At 47.4% G+C, this 19,316-nt stretch overlaps 1 protein-coding gene across 1 annotated transcript in view; it reads left to right on the forward strand.

The window, feature by feature from the left end:
• aatkb (apoptosis-associated tyrosine kinase b) overlaps nucleotides 1-17,437 on the forward strand; it is a 67,221-nt gene extending 49,784 nt beyond the window's left edge. The window contains exons 4-14 of the mRNA XM_062526973.1: nucleotides 1,107-1,186; nucleotides 2,542-2,660; nucleotides 4,070-4,157; nucleotides 5,066-5,199; nucleotides 6,140-6,224; nucleotides 8,563-8,684; nucleotides 9,057-9,206; nucleotides 11,607-15,162; nucleotides 15,405-15,549; nucleotides 15,816-16,034; nucleotides 16,910-17,437. Of these exons, the coding sequence (XP_062382957.1) occupies nucleotides 1,107-1,186; nucleotides 2,542-2,660; nucleotides 4,070-4,157; nucleotides 5,066-5,199; nucleotides 6,140-6,224; nucleotides 8,563-8,684; nucleotides 9,057-9,206; nucleotides 11,607-15,162; nucleotides 15,405-15,549; nucleotides 15,816-16,034; nucleotides 16,910-16,938 (4,727 nt within the window). The 3' untranslated portion in view covers nucleotides 16,939-17,437. The remainder of the gene's footprint in view (nucleotides 1-1,106; nucleotides 1,187-2,541; nucleotides 2,661-4,069; nucleotides 4,158-5,065; nucleotides 5,200-6,139; nucleotides 6,225-8,562; nucleotides 8,685-9,056; nucleotides 9,207-11,606; nucleotides 15,163-15,404; nucleotides 15,550-15,815; nucleotides 16,035-16,909) is intronic.
• The last annotated feature ends 1,879 nt before the right edge of the window (nucleotides 17,438-19,316 follow it).

Consider the following 19,316-nt stretch of genomic DNA (forward strand, 5'->3'; position numbering starts at 1 on the left):
AGTAGCACCAGCGTTCAGACAAAGGCAGTGATTCTCCAACCCTCTTCCCCCCCCACCCCCCATCCCCCTCCTCTTGGGTGACCAGACTCTGCACCCCCCCTTAAATTGTGCGAGGGTGGATGGAATGACTGGCCTGTGGAACTTTACATACAGGCGTATACAATACGTCCACGACAAGCGCAGAATAGGGGGACTGTGAGGGAGACAGCACGTCACGCTAGACACACACACACACACACACACTCACAAAGATCTATCTGTTTACTCTCATCATAGCGTACACACCAGAATCACGATGGTGACTGAGTGAGAGGGAGAGAGAGAGAGACAGAGAGAAAGAGAGAGGGAGAGCAAAAGTGAGAAAGAGAGAGAGAGAGAGAGAGAGAGAGGAGGGGTCTTGACTTGATTCCTTGTACTTTTGTGGTGCTCAAGTCAGTCTGCGTTGAGGCGTTGAATGAGATGGACGATTGCACACCACTGAACATCTTTCAGTAAAAAAAACAACAACAGCAAAAAAGAAATGGATGCAAATTGGACAAATAACCTCGTTGCCCTGGGGAAGCGCACCTTTAGGACCATGGCGTTTAACCACAGCGTCACCACCGCATGGACGCGTTCAAAGCATGGACAAGTCAAAGAAGGAGATGACTGTCATATTCATCACTACTCTGTTACATAACCACAGCAGAGCGGCAACATACAGAACTGCGAAGAAGAAGAAGGAAGCATTGTTCACGCAAAACGCCAGAAGGAACAGTTCTCAACTTCAGAGCGACCTCGTATGAATGTTCTGAAGAGTTTGAAGAGGGTTTGGCCCAAAGGGCTTTTTTTTCTCCCTCAGTGTGGCAATTCGACAAAAGTTCACTTGTTGGTTATTCTACCAAACGGATCTTCTCTCAGTGCTGCAGATGTAGCTGGGTGCAATAAGGTAGCGTAACGGTACTTGCTCTGTGTGTACTGTACTGTACATGGAACGGTGAAACCATTGTGGAACGGTGTCTTCGAGACTGGATTGCAGCCTCTCACTAACTTGTCTGTGTCTGTCTCTGTGTCTGTCTCTGTGTCTGTGTCTGTGTCTGTGTCTCTGTGTCGGTCTCGCCTTGCAGTCCAGCTGTCCAAGTCCACAGACGTCGGTCGGCACAGCCTGCTCTACATCAAGGAGATCGGCCATGGCTGGTTTGGCAAGGTAAAGTCAAGGATTCAACTTCTTCGCCTCAGCTGTTGACTCGTTTTGTTTGTTTGTTTGTTAGCTTTGTTTATTTGCTTGTGCCGATTTTTCCTGGGGCGAGCCCTTAAGCGGCGGCCTCGTCTGGCAGGTTTGGCGCCGCTCGCTCCGCCAGTCAAGTCGGCCATGTTAGGGCTGCCGCTGTGTGTGAAGCCGGGCCCCCGTGTGTGTGAAGCCGAGGCTGTTAAGATGGCCGACACGGCGCATTACCTGAAACACTCTGATTCCCAGCCACCCCCCCCACACACACACACACTCCCCCCTTCACCATTCCACCACACTCCTCCAGCATTTTCCTTTGAAGCCGCAACAGTTCTTCTGTGGTCTTGAGAGGGGATGGTGGGGGGGGGGGGGGGGGGGGGGGATTTCTTCGTGTTTGACAGTGAGAGAGAAATTCACGCTTGCTTCTAAATTGAGGCCCTCATACCGTAGCTAACGTCTTCACTGATTCTGCCCCCCACTCCACACTCCCCACCCCCCCCCCTCTCCTCTCTCGCTTTGATTGCACTGTGGATTTTGAAGGAATGTCTGTATCATGTGGTTAACGTGTTGTTCTTCACTCTCATTCTCCCTCCCTCTCTCTATCTCTCTCTCCTTCTTTCTCACTCTGTTTCCTTGTCTGTTTGTCCCCCCTCACTCTTTCACTTTCTCTCTCTTTTTCCCCTGACACATACACATAACCACCCCCTCCAATTCTTTACATTGACTGGGTATGTCCATCTGTGTGTCTGTCTCTATGTCTGCATGTATGTGTCTGTATCCGTACCCTTGTGTGCTTGTGTGTGTGTTTGTGTGTGTATGGTTTGTGTGTGTGTGCGTGTATGGCTCGTGTGTGTGCGTGCGTATGAATCGTGTGTGTGTGTGTGTGTGTGTGTGTGTGTGTGTGTGTGTGTGTATGCCTGCCCTTTGGTTGTATTTCTGTCCTCTGTATTTCCCCCTCACTGGGTTTGTCCTTGTCTGTGTAAATGGCATCATGTTCTTCTGCACGTCTGCATAACTGCGTATCTCTCTTTACTTTCATTCGGCTGATGTGTCCTTCTACCCCCCCACGTGATATGGGTTTGCCTTACTGTGCCTTATTTTCATTTGACGGTATATGATGTCTTTCTGTGCGTGTGTGTGTGTGTGTGTGTGCACCTACTTCTTCTCTGTCCTTATCTGTTTGTGTGTCTGTGTCCTTTGTGTGTCTGTGTGTGTGTGTGTGTGTATGCATGTGTGCGCGTATGTGCATATTGTGTGTTTTCCTGCTTGTGTGTGTGTGTGTGTGTGTGTGTCTGGTGTGCATGTGCATGTCTGTGTGTGTGTGTGTGTGTTAGGTTCTCCTGGGTGAGGTGAACTGCGGTGCGAGCTCCATGCAGGTGGTGGTGAAGGAGCTGAAGTCCAGTTCTAGCGTCCAGGACCAGATGCACTTCCTGGAGGAGGCCAAGCCCTTCCGGTAAACCCCATGTCCATCTGCCCTGTCCCTTCTTCATCAATCTCTCTCTCCTCTCTCCTCTATCTATCTATCTATCTATCTCTATCAATCAATCAATCAATCAATCAATCAACCTATCTATCTATCTAACCCAAGCCTTTCTGGTAAACCCCATGTATATCTGCCCTGTCCTTTCTTCATCACTCTCTCTCTCTTCTATCTATCTATCTATTTATCAATCAATCAGTCAATCAACCTATCTATCTATCTATCTACGGTATCTATCTAACCCATCAACCCTGGCCTTTTTGGTAAACCACCTGTCTATCTGCCATTTCCCCTCTTCACATCTTTCTTTCTCTCTCTCTCCTTCTCTTTCTCTCTCTCTCTGTCCCCCCATTTCCCTTTTATAGCATGTGCGTTTTTTTCTTCTTTCACTTTCTCTCTTCATCTGTCTATCACTCCCATCTCTCTTCAGAATCTCATCTCCCCATCATCTCTGTGCCTCCTCTCCTTTATAGCGCCACTTTATCATCCATCTTCTCCTCCAGCCCTCGCTCTCTCACTCTGCCATTTTATGGGCGCGCTTCTCAGTAAGTAACACGGGCTCTTTTAGCCTTGCAGCAACAGTAGTAATCTCCCTCTTCCTCCCTCTCTCTCTCTCTCACACACACTTTCTTTCTCTCTCTCTTTCTCGCTCTCTCTCTCTCTCTCTCTCTCTCTCTCATAACCCCTCCACTGCTCTCTGTGGATATTTCTCCTCAGAAACGGCGCCTCCTAAAATAGCCTCCCACACACTCAGTGGGGCTTAAGCGGCTTGCCGTCCACTAGAGGCCTGTAAACCCTGAGAGCCCAGGGCTATACTGGCAGCCTCTCCAAAAACATAACAACCGCACAGCCGGAAACTTGAACGCTTCTCGTTTAGCGGCGTCCACTATGTTTTGAGTAGACTTGGCTGCTGCTAATTGTGTATCTTTGTGGATGGCCGTGTCAGTGGGTAACATATGTAGTCTTTAGGCTTTAGAGGGGCTAGAGTGTGGAGATATGTGAACCCTAACCATTAATACCATGGAAAAAGATCACACACACACTCTTTCTCTCTCTCTCCATTCCTCTCTCTCTCCACCCTCCCTCCCATGACCATCCCTCCATCCCTCTATCCATCTCGGTCTGACACACATGTGCTCTCGCCTTTAGAGGAGAACATGACACCAGAAATACACACACACACACACACACACACACACACACACACACACACACACACACACACACACACAGAGAGACACCAAACACACACACACAGTACACACATACAGCACACACACTCACCCCCATTGTCTTTGCATATGTGTTTGTGTTGTGCTGCAGTGGTTCTGGCACCTCTAACCCCCCCATCTCTCTCCCTGCACTTCCCCTCCTGTCCACAGGGGGCTCCAGCACCCAGCCCTGCTGCAGTGCCTGGCACAGTGCACTGAGGTCACCCCCTACCTGCTGGTCATGGAGTTCTGCCCGCTGGTGAGTATCGGCCAGCTGTCGAGCAGCTGCTCTCGCACCAGTGGTTTCCGCTCGCGGTCATGGAACAGGTCTCCCTCAGAGGAAAATGCAGGTGGTGGGGAGGTGGTAGTGTAGTGGCTAAGGGACTTGGCTAGTAGCCTATGCAGTCCAGTCGCTCCAAGTAAACTGGCCCCTGCGATTAGTGTCTGAGAGTTGCCACCTGCTTAAATGCATAAATAAATGCATTTCTGTTGTTTTAGATTTACATTTACTGTCAATACTTAACTTTGAACTCACTGTTACTGGGTTTAGGTTGTCAGCTGAGTTTGATTTTTATTTTGGTGTTTTGTCAGTGAATTTGTTGACTGTCAGTGAATTTGTTCTGTATTTGGAATTGTTTAAAACATATGTTTGTTGTCTCAGAGAGAGAGGAGTTGCTGACATCCCATCAAGATTAAATGTGATTAGACATTTCAGCATCGCTAGCTTTTTAGTGTTTGGAATTCATTAGCTAAAGCTTGCAAAGAGCCCTGAGTACTTCTGGCCTGTTTGCCAAACTGTTAGTCCTGTGATATTCATACAGTACATAGCTATGGAGGTGGCATCGCCCCCATGTGGTCACAAACCATATTGCAGGCAATTTGAGCACATTGGTCTTGTACCATTCTACAGATATTCCCAATCATCTATTGTTATTTGTTGTGTAGGCATTACTCTTTACATTTTGTTGAGAAGCATTTTGTGCGCAAACACAGAAATCAGAAGAAAAGGTTACACAAACGGACAATGTTTTTTTCACTCAATCCATTGTAGTCCATTCGAGGCTTCATCGTGTAATATAGCACACATTCTGTATTATCAAGTGTATCTGATGTGACACTCTGTCAGGTGGCTCAGGTGCCATGTCTGATGGTGTTTGTGTTGCCCAGGGCGATGTGAAGGGATACCTGCGCAGCTGCCGGGCGGCTGACACGATGACCCCTGACCCCCTCATCCTGCAGCGGATGGCCTGTGAGATCGCCTCGGGCCTTCTCCACCTCCACAAACACAGCTTCGTACACAGGTGAGCCTGCGCTTGGCCTCCTACACACATATACACACACACATACACACACATGCACACACACACACACACACACACTTATGCACACACACATACACACACACACACGCTTATGCACACACATATACACACACACATACACACACATGCACACACACACACACACGCTTATGCACACACATACACACACACAAACACACACACACACACACACACACACACACACACACACATTTGTACACACATTGCCACGTAGATAGATACACACACATAGTACACACATACCCAGAAACACAATTAATGCTCACACACACACACACACACACACACACACACACACACATTTGCACACACGCATTTGTACACACTCAGGCACATAGATAGATACACAAGTACACAGATGCACACACACTCAGAGACGCAAATAGTGCTCTCTCACACACACACACACACACACACATACACCTGTCAACCACTTGTCTATCCTGTCCTGAGACTTGATGACCCCCCTATTCAGTCGCTCCTCATCCAGCCCCCTGCTGACCCGATGGCTGCTCCCCGGCAACAATATCCTGGTGCTGCCTGAGTGTGTCTCCAAGACTCCAGCATCAGTGATTTTGTTGCCTGGGGCAACCCTTTGTCATCAAATGCATATGTATCACACGCCCTCACACGTCTGTCTCACGTCTGTTTTTTGTATGGTCGCCACTGAAAGTGGCGCTTGGCAGTTGCCAGGCAACAGTAAAGCTTGACGGACCAGTTCTTGTAGCATTTTATGCATGCCAATAATGCACAAAGCAAAGCATCCATCAGTTTTTGTTCACTAATAACCACTGTTTCAGAGCACTAGACGAGTTCACTGTCATACTGTGAATCCTCTCTCTCTCTCTCTCTCTCTCTCCCTCTCTCTCTCTCTCTCTCTCTCTCTCTCTCTCCTCAGTGACCTGGCCTTGAGGAACTGCCTGCTCACCTCGGACGTGACGGTCAAGATAGGAGATTATGGGCTCTCCCACAGCAAGTATAAGGTACTGTATGGCTGGAGCAGGGAGGCCTCACCAGTCCTCTAACACCACTGATAGCATTTCGTTGCAGTGCTAGCCTAGCCTAGCACGCCTGATTTTAATACACTGAGACTGTTCAACTCAGGGATGAAGCATTATGAGCTCCAAAACCAGCCTTAACGCTTTTTGGTGGAAATATTTGGATACTTTCCACCGTTTTGGTAAGATTAATATACACTGCAGTTTCAAGCCTTTGATATGAATAATGCATATCTAACACAAGAGTATGCAATATCTGAAACATATTTCAGTTGGTAGCTTGGTCTTATATTATCCTCATATTCATATAAAGGACAGATGACAACCTGCATGAGCTGTCAGGCCCACATTCCATTCACTATTCCTGTGCAGTTTTATGATCCAGCTCAGAGACCACAAACAGTGTAAGAGTAACTTCTACGAATATCTTTAAAATGCTGCATTTATGGCTGATCTCCATAAAATCGCTTGCATTGAAATGTACCAATGCCAGCTGTTCTGTTATTGGTGCTGTTGGCATTTAGCTGTGCTGGTGTTGTAGGCGTTTAGTTATTTAGCTGACTAATTTCAGACAAAACCCTGCATAATGCCTCTTTAATGACTGTCCCAGGACTCTGAAAAATGCAATGCACGTAACAGAATTAAAACCCAAGTCCATTAGTCACTGACGTTACTAGTGACAGATTTATGTACAGTAATTATTTGCACACAAACACTGGCCTATCCATCGCATCATTTATTATGATCTCCTGGATAATGTTGTTTAGAAAAACATCATTTGTCATGGCGCAGTGTTCTAACCCACTGCTCAATGATTTGCCATGCTGTCAAAGACATGTGTTGTCAGCGCTATCCTCAAACTGCTAAGACAAACTGGGGGGGGGGGGGGGGGGCGGTGTTAGTGTAGTGCAGGCCTATTCAACTAGCGGCCCGCGGGCCAGATGTGGCCCACTTCAAATTTCCTGTGGCCCGCGTGTCTCGTCATGAGAATGAACTCGCTTTGACGGGTGTGCATAGATCTTCATATGATTGGCGAGTAGCGCACTGTCGGCCCGCCCCTATTGGCCAGACTAATTCTTCCAGATATCTTCACTCAGAGAACACAGCACATCACTACACATACTGACATTTCCAAATGTGTAACTAGTTTTAAATTAAATGTTGATTAAATTACGATTTCTTACCGCCAAAGATTCTAAACCTCGAGCGTGCGCAAATCGAAAATGTTACAATCATACCCGGGCTCCGTTCCTCCGAGCCCTCGGGAAAGTTAGTGAAGGAGCAGTGGTTTGTAGAGAATTGCCTCTTGACTTTATATTACTTCTTTACAGCGATGGATTCGTTGCACAATAAACATGAAAGTCTCGTACTTGTTGCAGAGGGTAAAATGAACGATTCTCGTTGTCAATTAGACGTTTCTTTAGACAGAGCCATCTTCACTCCACTCGTGGGAATGTTATTGTTTGTGATTTGCGCAGGCTCGAAGTTTAGAATCTTTGGCGCTAAGAAATCGTGAAATAGATAAACAGAGGCAGAGCTGGCATTACTTTTTCTTTAAATTCAATGCTAAGTGTATTTGAGAGATTGGCGCTGTAGGCTACTGTGTGTGTTTGAAACACTTATGAGCCTAATTATCTTGAAGTAGGCTAGTTAAATCAACACTGCAATTTTTCCCACTGATGCATGATATGGCAGCTATCAGACATCAGGTATGAAATACTATGGTTAGCCTGGGTGTTTTCAAATACTTGTTTGTGTGGCAGCCTATCACCTGTCTGAGAACATTTTTTTTATGGATATGGATAATAGGCTATGATCTTAGTTTCTATGCCAGTGTATAAAATTCAATTTACTCTGATTTTATCAAATATTGTTGGATACAATTATTTTGTGGCGTCTTATTTTATGTGGCCCCTGAAAACCCAGTGATTTTTCCATTCGGCCCTCTTGGTACTGAAGTTGAATAGCCCTGGTGTAGTGGTTAAGGAGCTGGGCTTGCCTGGTTCAATTCCCGGCTTCCACCGTTGTGCCCTTGAGCAAGGTACTTAAGCCCAAGTTGCTCCAGGGACAATGTAATCCCTTGTAATATACAGTGTTAAAAGATTTTTTTTTAAAAAATGGGTTTTGATTTCAGGCTGTAAGACAAAAAAAGTAACTACTGTATTTCAAAGGGGTATGATGACTTCCTATAGGCACTGTAGCTGACATATGTAAGTCACTTTGGGCAAAGTGTGCTAAATGTAAAGAAAAATGGAAAAATGAAAAAAAATGCTAAATGTAAAGAAATGTAGAATACTGACATATGATGCTCCCCTGTCTCCAGGACGACTACTTTGTGACGTCCGATCAGACGTGGGTGCCTCTCCGCTGGATCGCCCCTGAACTTGTCGACGACGTTCATGGAAACCTACTGGTGGCGGATCAAAGCAAGCAAAGCAATATCTGGTGAGGGAGGGCATACTGGTCATTTTTCATACTACAACTTAAGGTTTATGCTGATTTGTTTGACTTAGTGAATCAGGCCTAGATTTCAAGTGCCAAGTCAAATTCCAAAACACGGAAAAAACGGGGACATTTTCAGTTTGACTATCAATCTGACTGAAATACATACAAGTTTTATCTTCATAGGTAGTTTTTCTGTATTTTCCCGGGGATAGGCAACCAAAAACAGGGAACTGTCCCCTGAAGCCAATGGACGGTCACCCTAAGTGAAGTGGACCATGTGCTGCCCAACCATACTATACTGTACAGAAGACTCTGCTATGAGAGATCTGAGCTGAATGTGTGTGTGTGTGTGTGTGTGTGTGTGTTCTGCAGGTCTCTGGGCGTGACCATCTGGGAGCTGTTTGAGCTGGGGAACCAGCCCTACCGCCTCTACTCAGACAGACAGGTGCTCAGCTACGCCGTCAAAGACCAGCAGCTCAAGCTGCCCAAGCCCCTGCTCAAGGTCCCTCTGGCGGAGCGCTGGTGAGATGCCCACTCCCCTCCACCCCTTCTGCCCACTCCCCTCACCCTTCTGCCCACCTTCCCCCCTCACCCTTCTGCCCACTCCCCTCCACCCCTTCTGCCCACCCCTCACCCTTCTGCCCACCTTCCCCCCTCACCCTTCTGCCCACTCCCCTCCACCCCTTCTGCCCACCCCTCACCCTTCTGCCCACTCCCCTCCACCCCTTCTGCCCACCCCTCCACCCCTTCTGCCCACCCCTCACCCTTCTGCCCACTCCCCTCCACCCTTCTGCCCACCCCTCACCCTTCTGCCCACTCCCCTCCACCCCTTCTGCCCACCCCTCACCCTTCTGCCCACCTCCTCACCCTTCTGCCCACCCCTCCACCCCTTCTGCCCACCCCTCACCCTTCTGCTCACCTCCACCCCTTCTGCCCACCCCTCACCCTTCTGCCCACCTCCACCCCTTCTGCCCACCTCCACCCCTTCTGCCCACCCCTCACCCTTCTGCCCACCTTCCCCCTGCCCCTCAACCCACCTCCACCCCTTCTGCCCACCCCTCACCCTTCTGCCCACCCCTCCACCCCTTCTGCCCACCCCTCACCCTTCTGCCAACTCCCCTCACCCTTCTGCCCACCCCTCCACCCCTTCTGCCCACCCCTCACCCTTCTGCCCACTCCCCTCCACCCCTTCTGCCCACCCCTCACCCTTCTGCCCACCCCTCACCCTTCTGCCCACCCCTCACCCTTCTGCCCACTCCCCTCACCCTTCTGCCCACCCCTCACCCTTCTGCCCACCTTCCCCCTGCCCCTCACCCCACCCCTCACCCTTCTGCCCACCTTCCCCCTGCTCCTCACCCTTCTGCCCACTCCCCCACCTTCCCCCCACCCCACCTCCTCACCTTCCACCTACCCCACCTCCTCACCCTTCTGTCCACTCCCCCACCTCCTCACCCTTCTGCCCACTCCCCCACCTTCCCCCTACCCCACCTCCTCACCTTCCCCCTACCCCACCTCCTCACCCTTCTGTCCACTCCCCCCACCTTCCCCCCACCTCCTCCTCACCCTTTTGCAGGCAGCCGACTCCCCCCATCTCGTCACCCTTCTGCCTTCTGTTGCATTCTGCCTCCAAGTTCTGATCCCACTGATTCCTCTCATGCTTTACTCATTCTTTCTCCACTCTTCTCCTCTTCTTTCTACAATCTCTCCTCTTCCTTTCATTTCATCTCCACTCGTCCCTTTTTTTGTATTTTCTTCTCTTGTCCTCTCCGTTCCTTTCCTCTCTTCTCTGCTCATTTCCTCTCCTCTCCACTCTCTTTTTGTCTCTTTACCTCTCTTCACCTCTCCTCTCCACTCATCTCTTTTCCTCTCTTCTCTTCTCCTCCCTTTTCCTCTCCACTCATCTCTTTTCCTCTCTTCTCTTCTCCTCCCCTTTCCTCCACTCCTCTCTGTTTTCTTCTCTTTACCCCTGTTCACCTCTCCTTCTCTCTGTCTTTCTACTTTACTCTATTTATGCCATTCCTTCTGGGTGATGTCACAACCCATTCATCCTCTGTGCTTCTGACCTCTTAGACACTCCAAAAATGCCACACTCCTCTCCTGTCCTTTCTCTATCTTCTCTTTCTTTTTCTTCTTTTCTTCTTTTGTCTGAAAGTACAGTCTTTATCCTTTTTTTCTTAGCCTTTGCCTAATTCTGTCGCCCTGTCTTGTTCATTTTTCCTCTGAGCTCAGACTTTTTCTTGAATTTGCTCCTAGTCTTCCTCACTCTCACTGACTTTCTCTCTCTCTCTTTTCTTTCTTTTTCTCTCCTCTGACTTTCCCTCCTCCCTCCATCACGCTCTCTCTCTCTTGTCCTTGGTTGACTCCTACACTCATTTCTCCTGCAAAAGCCCCGCAGGGCCCGTGTGTTTTGTCCTGTCAAAAAAAAAAAGCTGACACAAACAAACACACACACACACACACACACACACACACACACACATCACACACACACACACACACACACACACACACACTCACACACACACACACACACAACACACACTCACACACACACCAACACAAATGTTTATCACGGATGAAAAAGTAATGAGGATGAAATCTGGTTATTACCGGAGATGCGAGTGCTGTTAGGCCTCATTTTTTGCAGAGACAGACAGCATGCAGTCATCTCCCGTATGGATTTCAATAATTATGCAAATGCTGCTGCCTTTCATTTCCTGTATTCCAGTGAATCGATGTTCATTTCCCAGCAAGTAATTTTTTTCAAGAGCAGTGTGTGCCTGTGTGTGTGTATCTGAGTCTACCTGCATGTCTATGTGTCTGCTGTGTGTGTGTGTGTGTACATGTGTGTGTTTGCATGTGTCAGTTACATAACTGATGTGTTGTGGTTGTTTTCTTTCTCCTGTTCTTCCCCAACACCAGGTATGAAGTGATGCAGTTCTGCTGGCTCCAAGCGGACCAGAGGCCCAACGCCGAGGAAGTCCACCTCCTGCTCACTTACCTGTGCGCCAAGAGTGCCAGCGAGGCCGAGGAGGACTTCGAGCGGCGCTGGAACTCCATGCGGCCCAACACCGGCACGCACAGGCACCACGGCCTGCACGGCGCTGGAGCGATGGCCCTGGAGATGGCCGCCCCGTCCGCCTCCACCTCGTCGTCCTTCCCCCTGCTGGAGCAGTTCGCGGTGGGCGACAACTACAACTCGGAGTCCGGCGACGATATTTTGACAGTGACGGAGACGAGCCACGGACTGAACTTCGAGTACAAGTGGGAGCAGGCGCGGGCCGAGCAGTCGTACCACCATTCGTCGTCCACGGGCACCTTGGGGCAAGGCAACCCCCACTGCCAGGAGATATATTACCCACCAGGGGGCATTGTCGGCGGCTGTGGGATGGACGGCCTCACCCTTGGGGTGTCTCCATCGTACTACGAGCCGAAGCAGCTTCACGCACCAGGGGTAGTCCCTGTGTTGAGCGCCCACAGTCCTTCGGTGAGCAGCGAGTACTACATCCGCATCGAAGAGCCAGTCGACTGCAACGTTGATATGGAGTACGCCACCTACAGCCCAGAGTTCGGGGGCAGCAACGGGAGCTTTCTGACCGGAAGTGGAGACTCGGGAGAATGTATGAACTGCCCAGCGGAGGTGAAGCCCATCGACTACTGGGCCGCTGACGTCCACAAAAGCAGTGCCTACGACTCAGACAACACGAGCCCTGCCTTGTCCCTAACCATGGAGCCTCTGCTCGGCCAGGTTTCCAGTGGTAGCCCCCTCAGGCCCTGGGAGTCGGGACATTATGTCTCCTACAAGGACCGTGACGGGGGTTACTACTTCGAACACTCGCCTCCCATAACGATGGAGGGCTACATTATTGGGAAGCCTCCGGAGCCTCACCAAGAGAGCTGGGGGTCCCGTAGCCTGCGGCAGGCGCTGGGAGAGCTGGAGAACCCCCTGGGGATTTCGCCTTCTCTCGACAGCCCCCGCCAAGGCTACGGCGACCCCTACCTGGAGACAAGCCAAGGCTCCATCATTGGGAAGAACGTGACGGGCGGCTACTATGACATGATGGGTTCCCTACGGAAGACCATGCCCAACTCTCACCAGGTCAGCATCAACATGGAGACAGAGGGGGCGCTCTTTCTGCGGCACGGGGACAGCGACAGTGAGGAAGACGATGACGAGGAGGATTTGTTTGTCGAGAGGCAGGCGAGAGGTGGCTGGGCCGGTCATCTCAACAGCGGCAGTTCTAGCCTGTGCCGGAGACAAAGCTCGTGCCAACAGCAGGACGCCTACATCGATTTCCACTACACCATGCCCACGACGGATGTCGAGGATTGCTGGTCAGATGAGCAAAAGTTAGCCTACCATCACCCTGCTAAACCGATAGACTATCTAGAAGCCACCCCAAAAGACAGTGGTTGTGTTGCACATGGAAGTCATTATCCCCTGGTAACGGCAGAGTGCAATCCCTATGTCTACATATGCCATGAGACGATACCAGATAAGGTATTGCCTGTGGAATGCTGCCAAATGGTGGAGAGTCCTCACTTCATTGATCCTCTCACTGGTGCAGTAGTGAGGAACTGCTATATGAATGACTATGAGAAGATGATTGGAGCACCCAGCGAAGGCAAGACAGAAAACAAAGAGTTATCAGCCAGGGTTGGTGATTCGACCTCAAAGGCAAAATCTCTCAATAAGTCAACTCAGTATGAAATTACAGAGCAATATGTGGACATCACTGTGGAGGATCCTTCTGATAAGAAAGAAGAGAGTGTGAAGGAGATTGCACCGAAAGAGTCCGAATCTGTGATTGTGGAAATAACTACCTGCCAAACAACAGAACCGAATCCTGCCATGGTTGTCCAGTCAGAACCTAATTCTGAAGTGAGTCGGACGGCAGACAGTGGGATCGACCGGGGACACTCCAGCGTCAGTCTGGTGGAGATCGATGACTGTAGTGACGACGATATCACTGATGTCACCTCGGCGATCTTCGGTGACCTCCCTATGGACTACGTAGAGACCGGAGACTATGCCACTTCCTCCCCTGCTCTAAAGTCCCTCCAGAAGCAGGTGGGCACGCCAGACTCAATGGACTCCATTGACCTTCCCTCCGCCACAGGCTCTAGCGAAGCCTTCAGCCCCGCCTCGCACCCCTCCAGCTCCCCCAAAGCCATGGACAGTGGCTACGACACTGAGAATAACGAGTCCCCCGAGTTTGTACTCAAGGAACCTCATGAATCGCAGGAGCCTAAGGCCTTCACCCAGCCCCTGGGGAAGCCGATTATCTCAGCCAGCATGGATGAGGAGAAGGAGGAACCAACTGAAGCTGTGACTACCTCTGTCTCTTTGTCAGCTTCTCAGAACAGCGAGGGAGGGCTGGTAGCTCTAAGTCAGGACATCCCTTACCGCGATTCTGCTTATTTTTCGGATTACGATGCAGATAATGAAAAACTCTCCCGGGATGAGGAGGAAGCGAAAGAGATAGAGCGTGAGATTCATGCGGTTGAGGAAACAACAGGGGTAAATGTCATCACTTCAGAAGAACAAGATGACCAAATAGAAGAGAAGGTACATGTGTCCGAGGAAGAGAGAGAGGATAATGGTCACACTGAAAATAGAGATCTACTTCCTCAACTGGAGGTCACTGAAATAAAGGACACTATTTCTTCCTCAACTCCCTGCCCCTCTTTTACTCTTCATTCTGCAGAGGAATGTCAGATAAAATCAGAGAAAAAATCTTTGCCAGATGAAAGACTAAAAACTGGAGTCTTGGGTGAAGGCATGCTATCTGAACAGTCTGCAGACCAAGACGGACTGTGTTCCACCCAAATACTCTTTTGTGATGAAGTCTCCAAGGAAACAGAACACACAGAGGTTCCAGAGGTTCCATCTCCACCCCTTGATCCCAGTGACACAAACAGTACCAATGAATCAACCTCCAATTTCAAACAGGAAGAACATGAACAGCAGCAAGAACATGATGAAGAAGAGACCTCAAATACAGAATCTCTATCCAAAGAAGAAAAAGAAAGATACAGCAAGGAGACAGACAGGAGTGTATCAGTAGGTACCTCCTGCAACAAGGATCAAATCCCCCAAAGTAGTCAAGGACAAGAAGAGGAGGTGCAGCCTAAGATCTCCGCTCGTGTCTCCTCCCCTCCCCCACCCCTTCGTCCTCTGGAGGGTCGAGTGTCGCCTGCCGATGGAGAGGAGGCGGATGAGGAGGACGCTGACACGGACGACAGCGACGAATCGGACGAGGAGCTGCGGACCTACAGCGTTCAGGAACAGAGCGAAGAGAGCGAGGACGAGAATCACCCGGTGCCCATCGTCATCAGCGACTGCAGCGACGCCCACAACCTCCGCAGCCTGCTGAAGATTCCCACCCTGGTGTCGGAGTCGTCCATCGATGAGTCAGAGGCCAAGAAGAAGGTTGTGTCCTTCTTTGATGACGTCACTGTCTATTTGTTTGACCAGGTGAATGAGGCCTATCACAGCTAATTTCTTTTGTCCACTGAATTACTGTAAATTACTTGTATCCAATGAATTAAAGCAGTAGCTACAACAAACCTCTCGGCAGGCAATACTAGTTATTTACCAATAACCACTGTGACTGTGACATACTGTTAATGATGCATGCATAGAAATATGCAAAGAATATTGTACACATATAAGGTATGGAAAGGCATTCATTATCTTTATGTATTTTCTTGTCACAGGAGAGCCCCACCCGGGAGTTGGCAGATCATGGGTTTCCTCCAGGCGCCGAGTCCGCTAAGCAGGGATCAAAGGTCAGAGAGCCACGCCCACAGGAGAAAGTGGCTGTCTCTGATGACTCCTCAGACGGCAACATCTCAGAAGAGAGTAAGAACCGATGAAACAGGCCAAATATTAAACATTTAGATGAAATATACAGTGCTAAATGCAAGATGTTCATAAATAATGGTACCCCTCGGTAGAGCTAGAACATTTCTTTCTTTCAGTTTCTCCCTCTCTATCTGTTATTCTTTCTCTGTCCCCTCAGTATTTTTGCTGTCCTTGCCGCCTCTCTTGAAAGGGCTGGACACATAATTGTGCATACTGGCGTGTGATAAAGACTTAAGACTCGATCTCTCTCTCTCCCTACAAAGGTGCCGGCTTTGAGTGGGAGGATGACTTTCCACTCTTGTCCGTCGGGTCTTCGACAACAAAGGCCGCCCCAGAACCTGAACCAGCTCCGCCTAAGCTGCCGTCTGTCACCGCGGAGACCAAGCCCACAATTCAGTACTCCCGCTTCACGGTCTCGCCCTCGACCATCTCTCGTTTCTCCATCACGCATGTCACCGACTCGGACATGGAATCTGCAGGAGGTGAGCCTCTCCATTCACATCAGTGGTTTCAGTAGTTTACACCAGTGATTCTTAACCACCCCACCAGTGATTCTGCACCCCACCGAGGGCTGCAACAAACTTTCAGTCAAGGGCCGCGGGACTGCCATCAGGGGTGTCCAAACCAACTGCGGCCCACCACACACTTTAATTCGGTTAATTATAATATTTAATGGGCCCCGAGGTCAAAAAGGTTAAGAATCCCTGGTTTTCACCATGCAATCTCTCTGGTTTTCCTCATGTGTTTGAATAATATGTCATTGTGGATTGAAGCATCTGCTAAAATAATTACAATTTGTAAATGTCAAGTCAGGGATTTATTTCTGAATTTGTTCTGATTAAGTCCAACATTGAAATGTATGCATTTCATTAGATGTGCTTACTGGCTAAAATGTTTTGCAGTTGCCTGAGCTTATCCATGCATGATAACGGAATTGAAGTATTACGTTTTTCTTTGATGCTTAATCCTGTACTTACAGTCCTCCTACCCTGCATGTTTTCGATCTCTCCCTTCTCCATTCCGACCCGATTGAAATCAGTGTGATTAAAATATGTTTGATTAGCACAGCTGAACAGAAATGAATAGTATGCTGTGCAGTGTCCTAGAGGGGTCAAACTCCATTAAGGTTTCGAAAACAAATTGCAAAATCTAAGGCAAATTCAAACACTTTTTAACCTTTTAACATTAACCTTTTTTAACAAATTTTCCATAATAATTGATGAGCACAGCTGAATGAATAGTGTTCTGCACTAACAATGTAATTATTGTAATTATTATTTAATAACTATAATTTTAACTATATTGATCACTGCTGTTTCCCTCCTCCTCTTACTCTCTCTTCTCTTCACCATCACAGGGAGCAGTGAGGATGGAGACAGAGAATAAGTGGGAGCCTTGTTATCAGACTTAAGAATCGCCCCTTGTTTCTGGATTAGCCTTTTCAGGTTCTGTATGTTTTGGGGTATCAGGACAATACGCATGCCCTGGTGTCCTTTGAAGACAGTGCCTCCTAATGTCAGAAGACTACTGAAATCAACCCTGTTTTTTTTATTGAGCAGGGTCCCATTTAGAACAATGGACAATATGAAGACAAGTATGAAACTACCACAGATTGGTAGTTTTTCCTATCTGTAGACAGGCAACGTAATACCAGGAGTCTGCATACAACAGGGACATTTGAAACCATTTTGAAGAGAAAGAAAAAAAATATGTTTGAAAAAAAAAAAATCTATTTGTTTTGCCGTGGACTCTTTGATTCACTCATGACTTTGTTCACGCATTATTCAGGATGTTTAGCGGGCCAGGCTCTTATCAGTGCTCCACACAGGACTAAAGCACCGTTGGGAGAGAAGAACCACAGTAATAAAACTGTACCAAAGCCGAAGTGCTGTACTATTCTCTTTTCCCCGGACATTTGTTGGGAGACATTGTTACATTATTAATTGTATAATGATTAAAAAAAAAAAAAAAAAAAAAAAAAGAACAATGTCATATTCAATGTCATATTCAAAGCAGATTGTCTTAGTTTGGGGATTGGAATGTTGGGAAAAATGAGAGGGAGGAATAATTGTTAAAGAATAATAACATTTGTTCAGTTGACAAAGGAAACCTACAGCTGCCTTGTGATTGGCCATCAACCAGGAAGTAGCAAAAGTGCCAGGATGATGCAGCATTCTTTAATCTGGCTAACCCCCAGTATGTAAAATTATGTATTCAATGAATTCTCAGACGTACACTGTATTCAGCGTTGATTTACCAAATACCTATCTATTTATTTATGCATATTTATTTAATTCGCTACATTCGTTTGTTATTCTCATCTCAATCACAGTAGTGAATGATTGCTCATAATGAATTGTTTTGACATTTCCCCGTTTAAACAGTTTTGCATTTCCCATTCATGACGAGTGAATATTTCCTAATTGCAGTAAATATCGTGTCTGATTTTAACTGCCAGTACGCTATCCATGATGGAGCTCAAATACTGAGGGGCCGGTTCAGATCATAATGCTGTATACATAATCCAAAACATTTAGGAGAGGTTGGGGGGTTGTCAGCTGAGAAAGGTGTAACGTGAAGTGTTAGCCATAGAGGTTGTTAATCAGTATTGTATTTTTAAAGAATGATGAAGCCTTTCACATATTTTTAATGTTGAGATGAAGAAACAAATGTGCTATATTTATCATGTAGTTACAAAGCCATCATTAATGAAGAGAAAACATGTATTCAAAAGCTACTGTAAGCTGCTTGATTGCATCGAGGAGAGGTTTTTTTTTACTTTAAAACATGACATTTGTTATTTTATTTCTCATTGTATTTTGGTAAATATCTACAAAATGCAATGTTAGAAGCACTATACGTATGCAGTGTTGCATTGTGTTCACTTTATAGTTTAAAAATATGCAGTGCAATTGAACTGCTTTGCACTTATTTGCAGGGAGGGACTTACAGTGCTTATTACACTGTTACTACACGTGTCACTACACTGGAGAGCTGTGATGTAAAGACTTTATTATCTCTTAAAAAACATTCTATCACATATCACCCTCTTGTAAGTACACAGACATTCTCTCTTCCCCCCTCATTTGTGTGCATGGACATCGTTCACAAGATGCACCGTTAAAAAAAAAAAAAATGAAACGTGTACAGATGAAATTTCTTGTCTTATCAGTCTGCCAGTCTGCTGTTTGCAGCTACTCATGTTTTTGTTTTCAACCTTTTTTTTTTTTTTAAGCAGCCAGTGTGCCAAGCAGAGATGAAAGAAAAAAAGAGACTACTCTCTATGCTCAGTGTTGTTCATAGTTTGTTAGCATCATGCAGCTTCTATCTTGTGTAATAGTTTAGTGTAGAGCCCACTAGATGGCGCTCTTTCTTTCTCTCTCTCTCTCTCTCTCTCTCTCTTCGTACTATTTTTGTATCTTGCAGAATAATTTTCAAAAGATAAAGCAGGTGGATACATGGATGATACCTTTATGTATATTTGCTGCCAAAGAGATGTATTGAAGTCATGTGACGCACAATGTTTTTGACAGGGTTTTAATGTAAAGAGGTGGGATAGAGTGATTGCCATGGAGACTGTTTGATTGGCAGTGTTACAGTTGGTTGCTGTAGAGGAGGAAACGTGTGTTCCCCTTAATGTATGTACGTCACATGATGAAGTTGTTGTATCTACACGGCAAAGGTTAATAAATTAAATTTGACATGTGCCTGTCCTAACATCACAGTCTTACACATGATGACCTATTTACTATCAATGAAAGGTT

Source organism: Sardina pilchardus, chromosome 22 (assembly GCF_963854185.1).
Source record: "Sardina pilchardus chromosome 22, fSarPil1.1, whole genome shotgun sequence".
Classification (NCBI taxonomy): Eukaryota; Metazoa; Chordata; class Actinopteri; order Clupeiformes; family Clupeidae; genus Sardina; species Sardina pilchardus.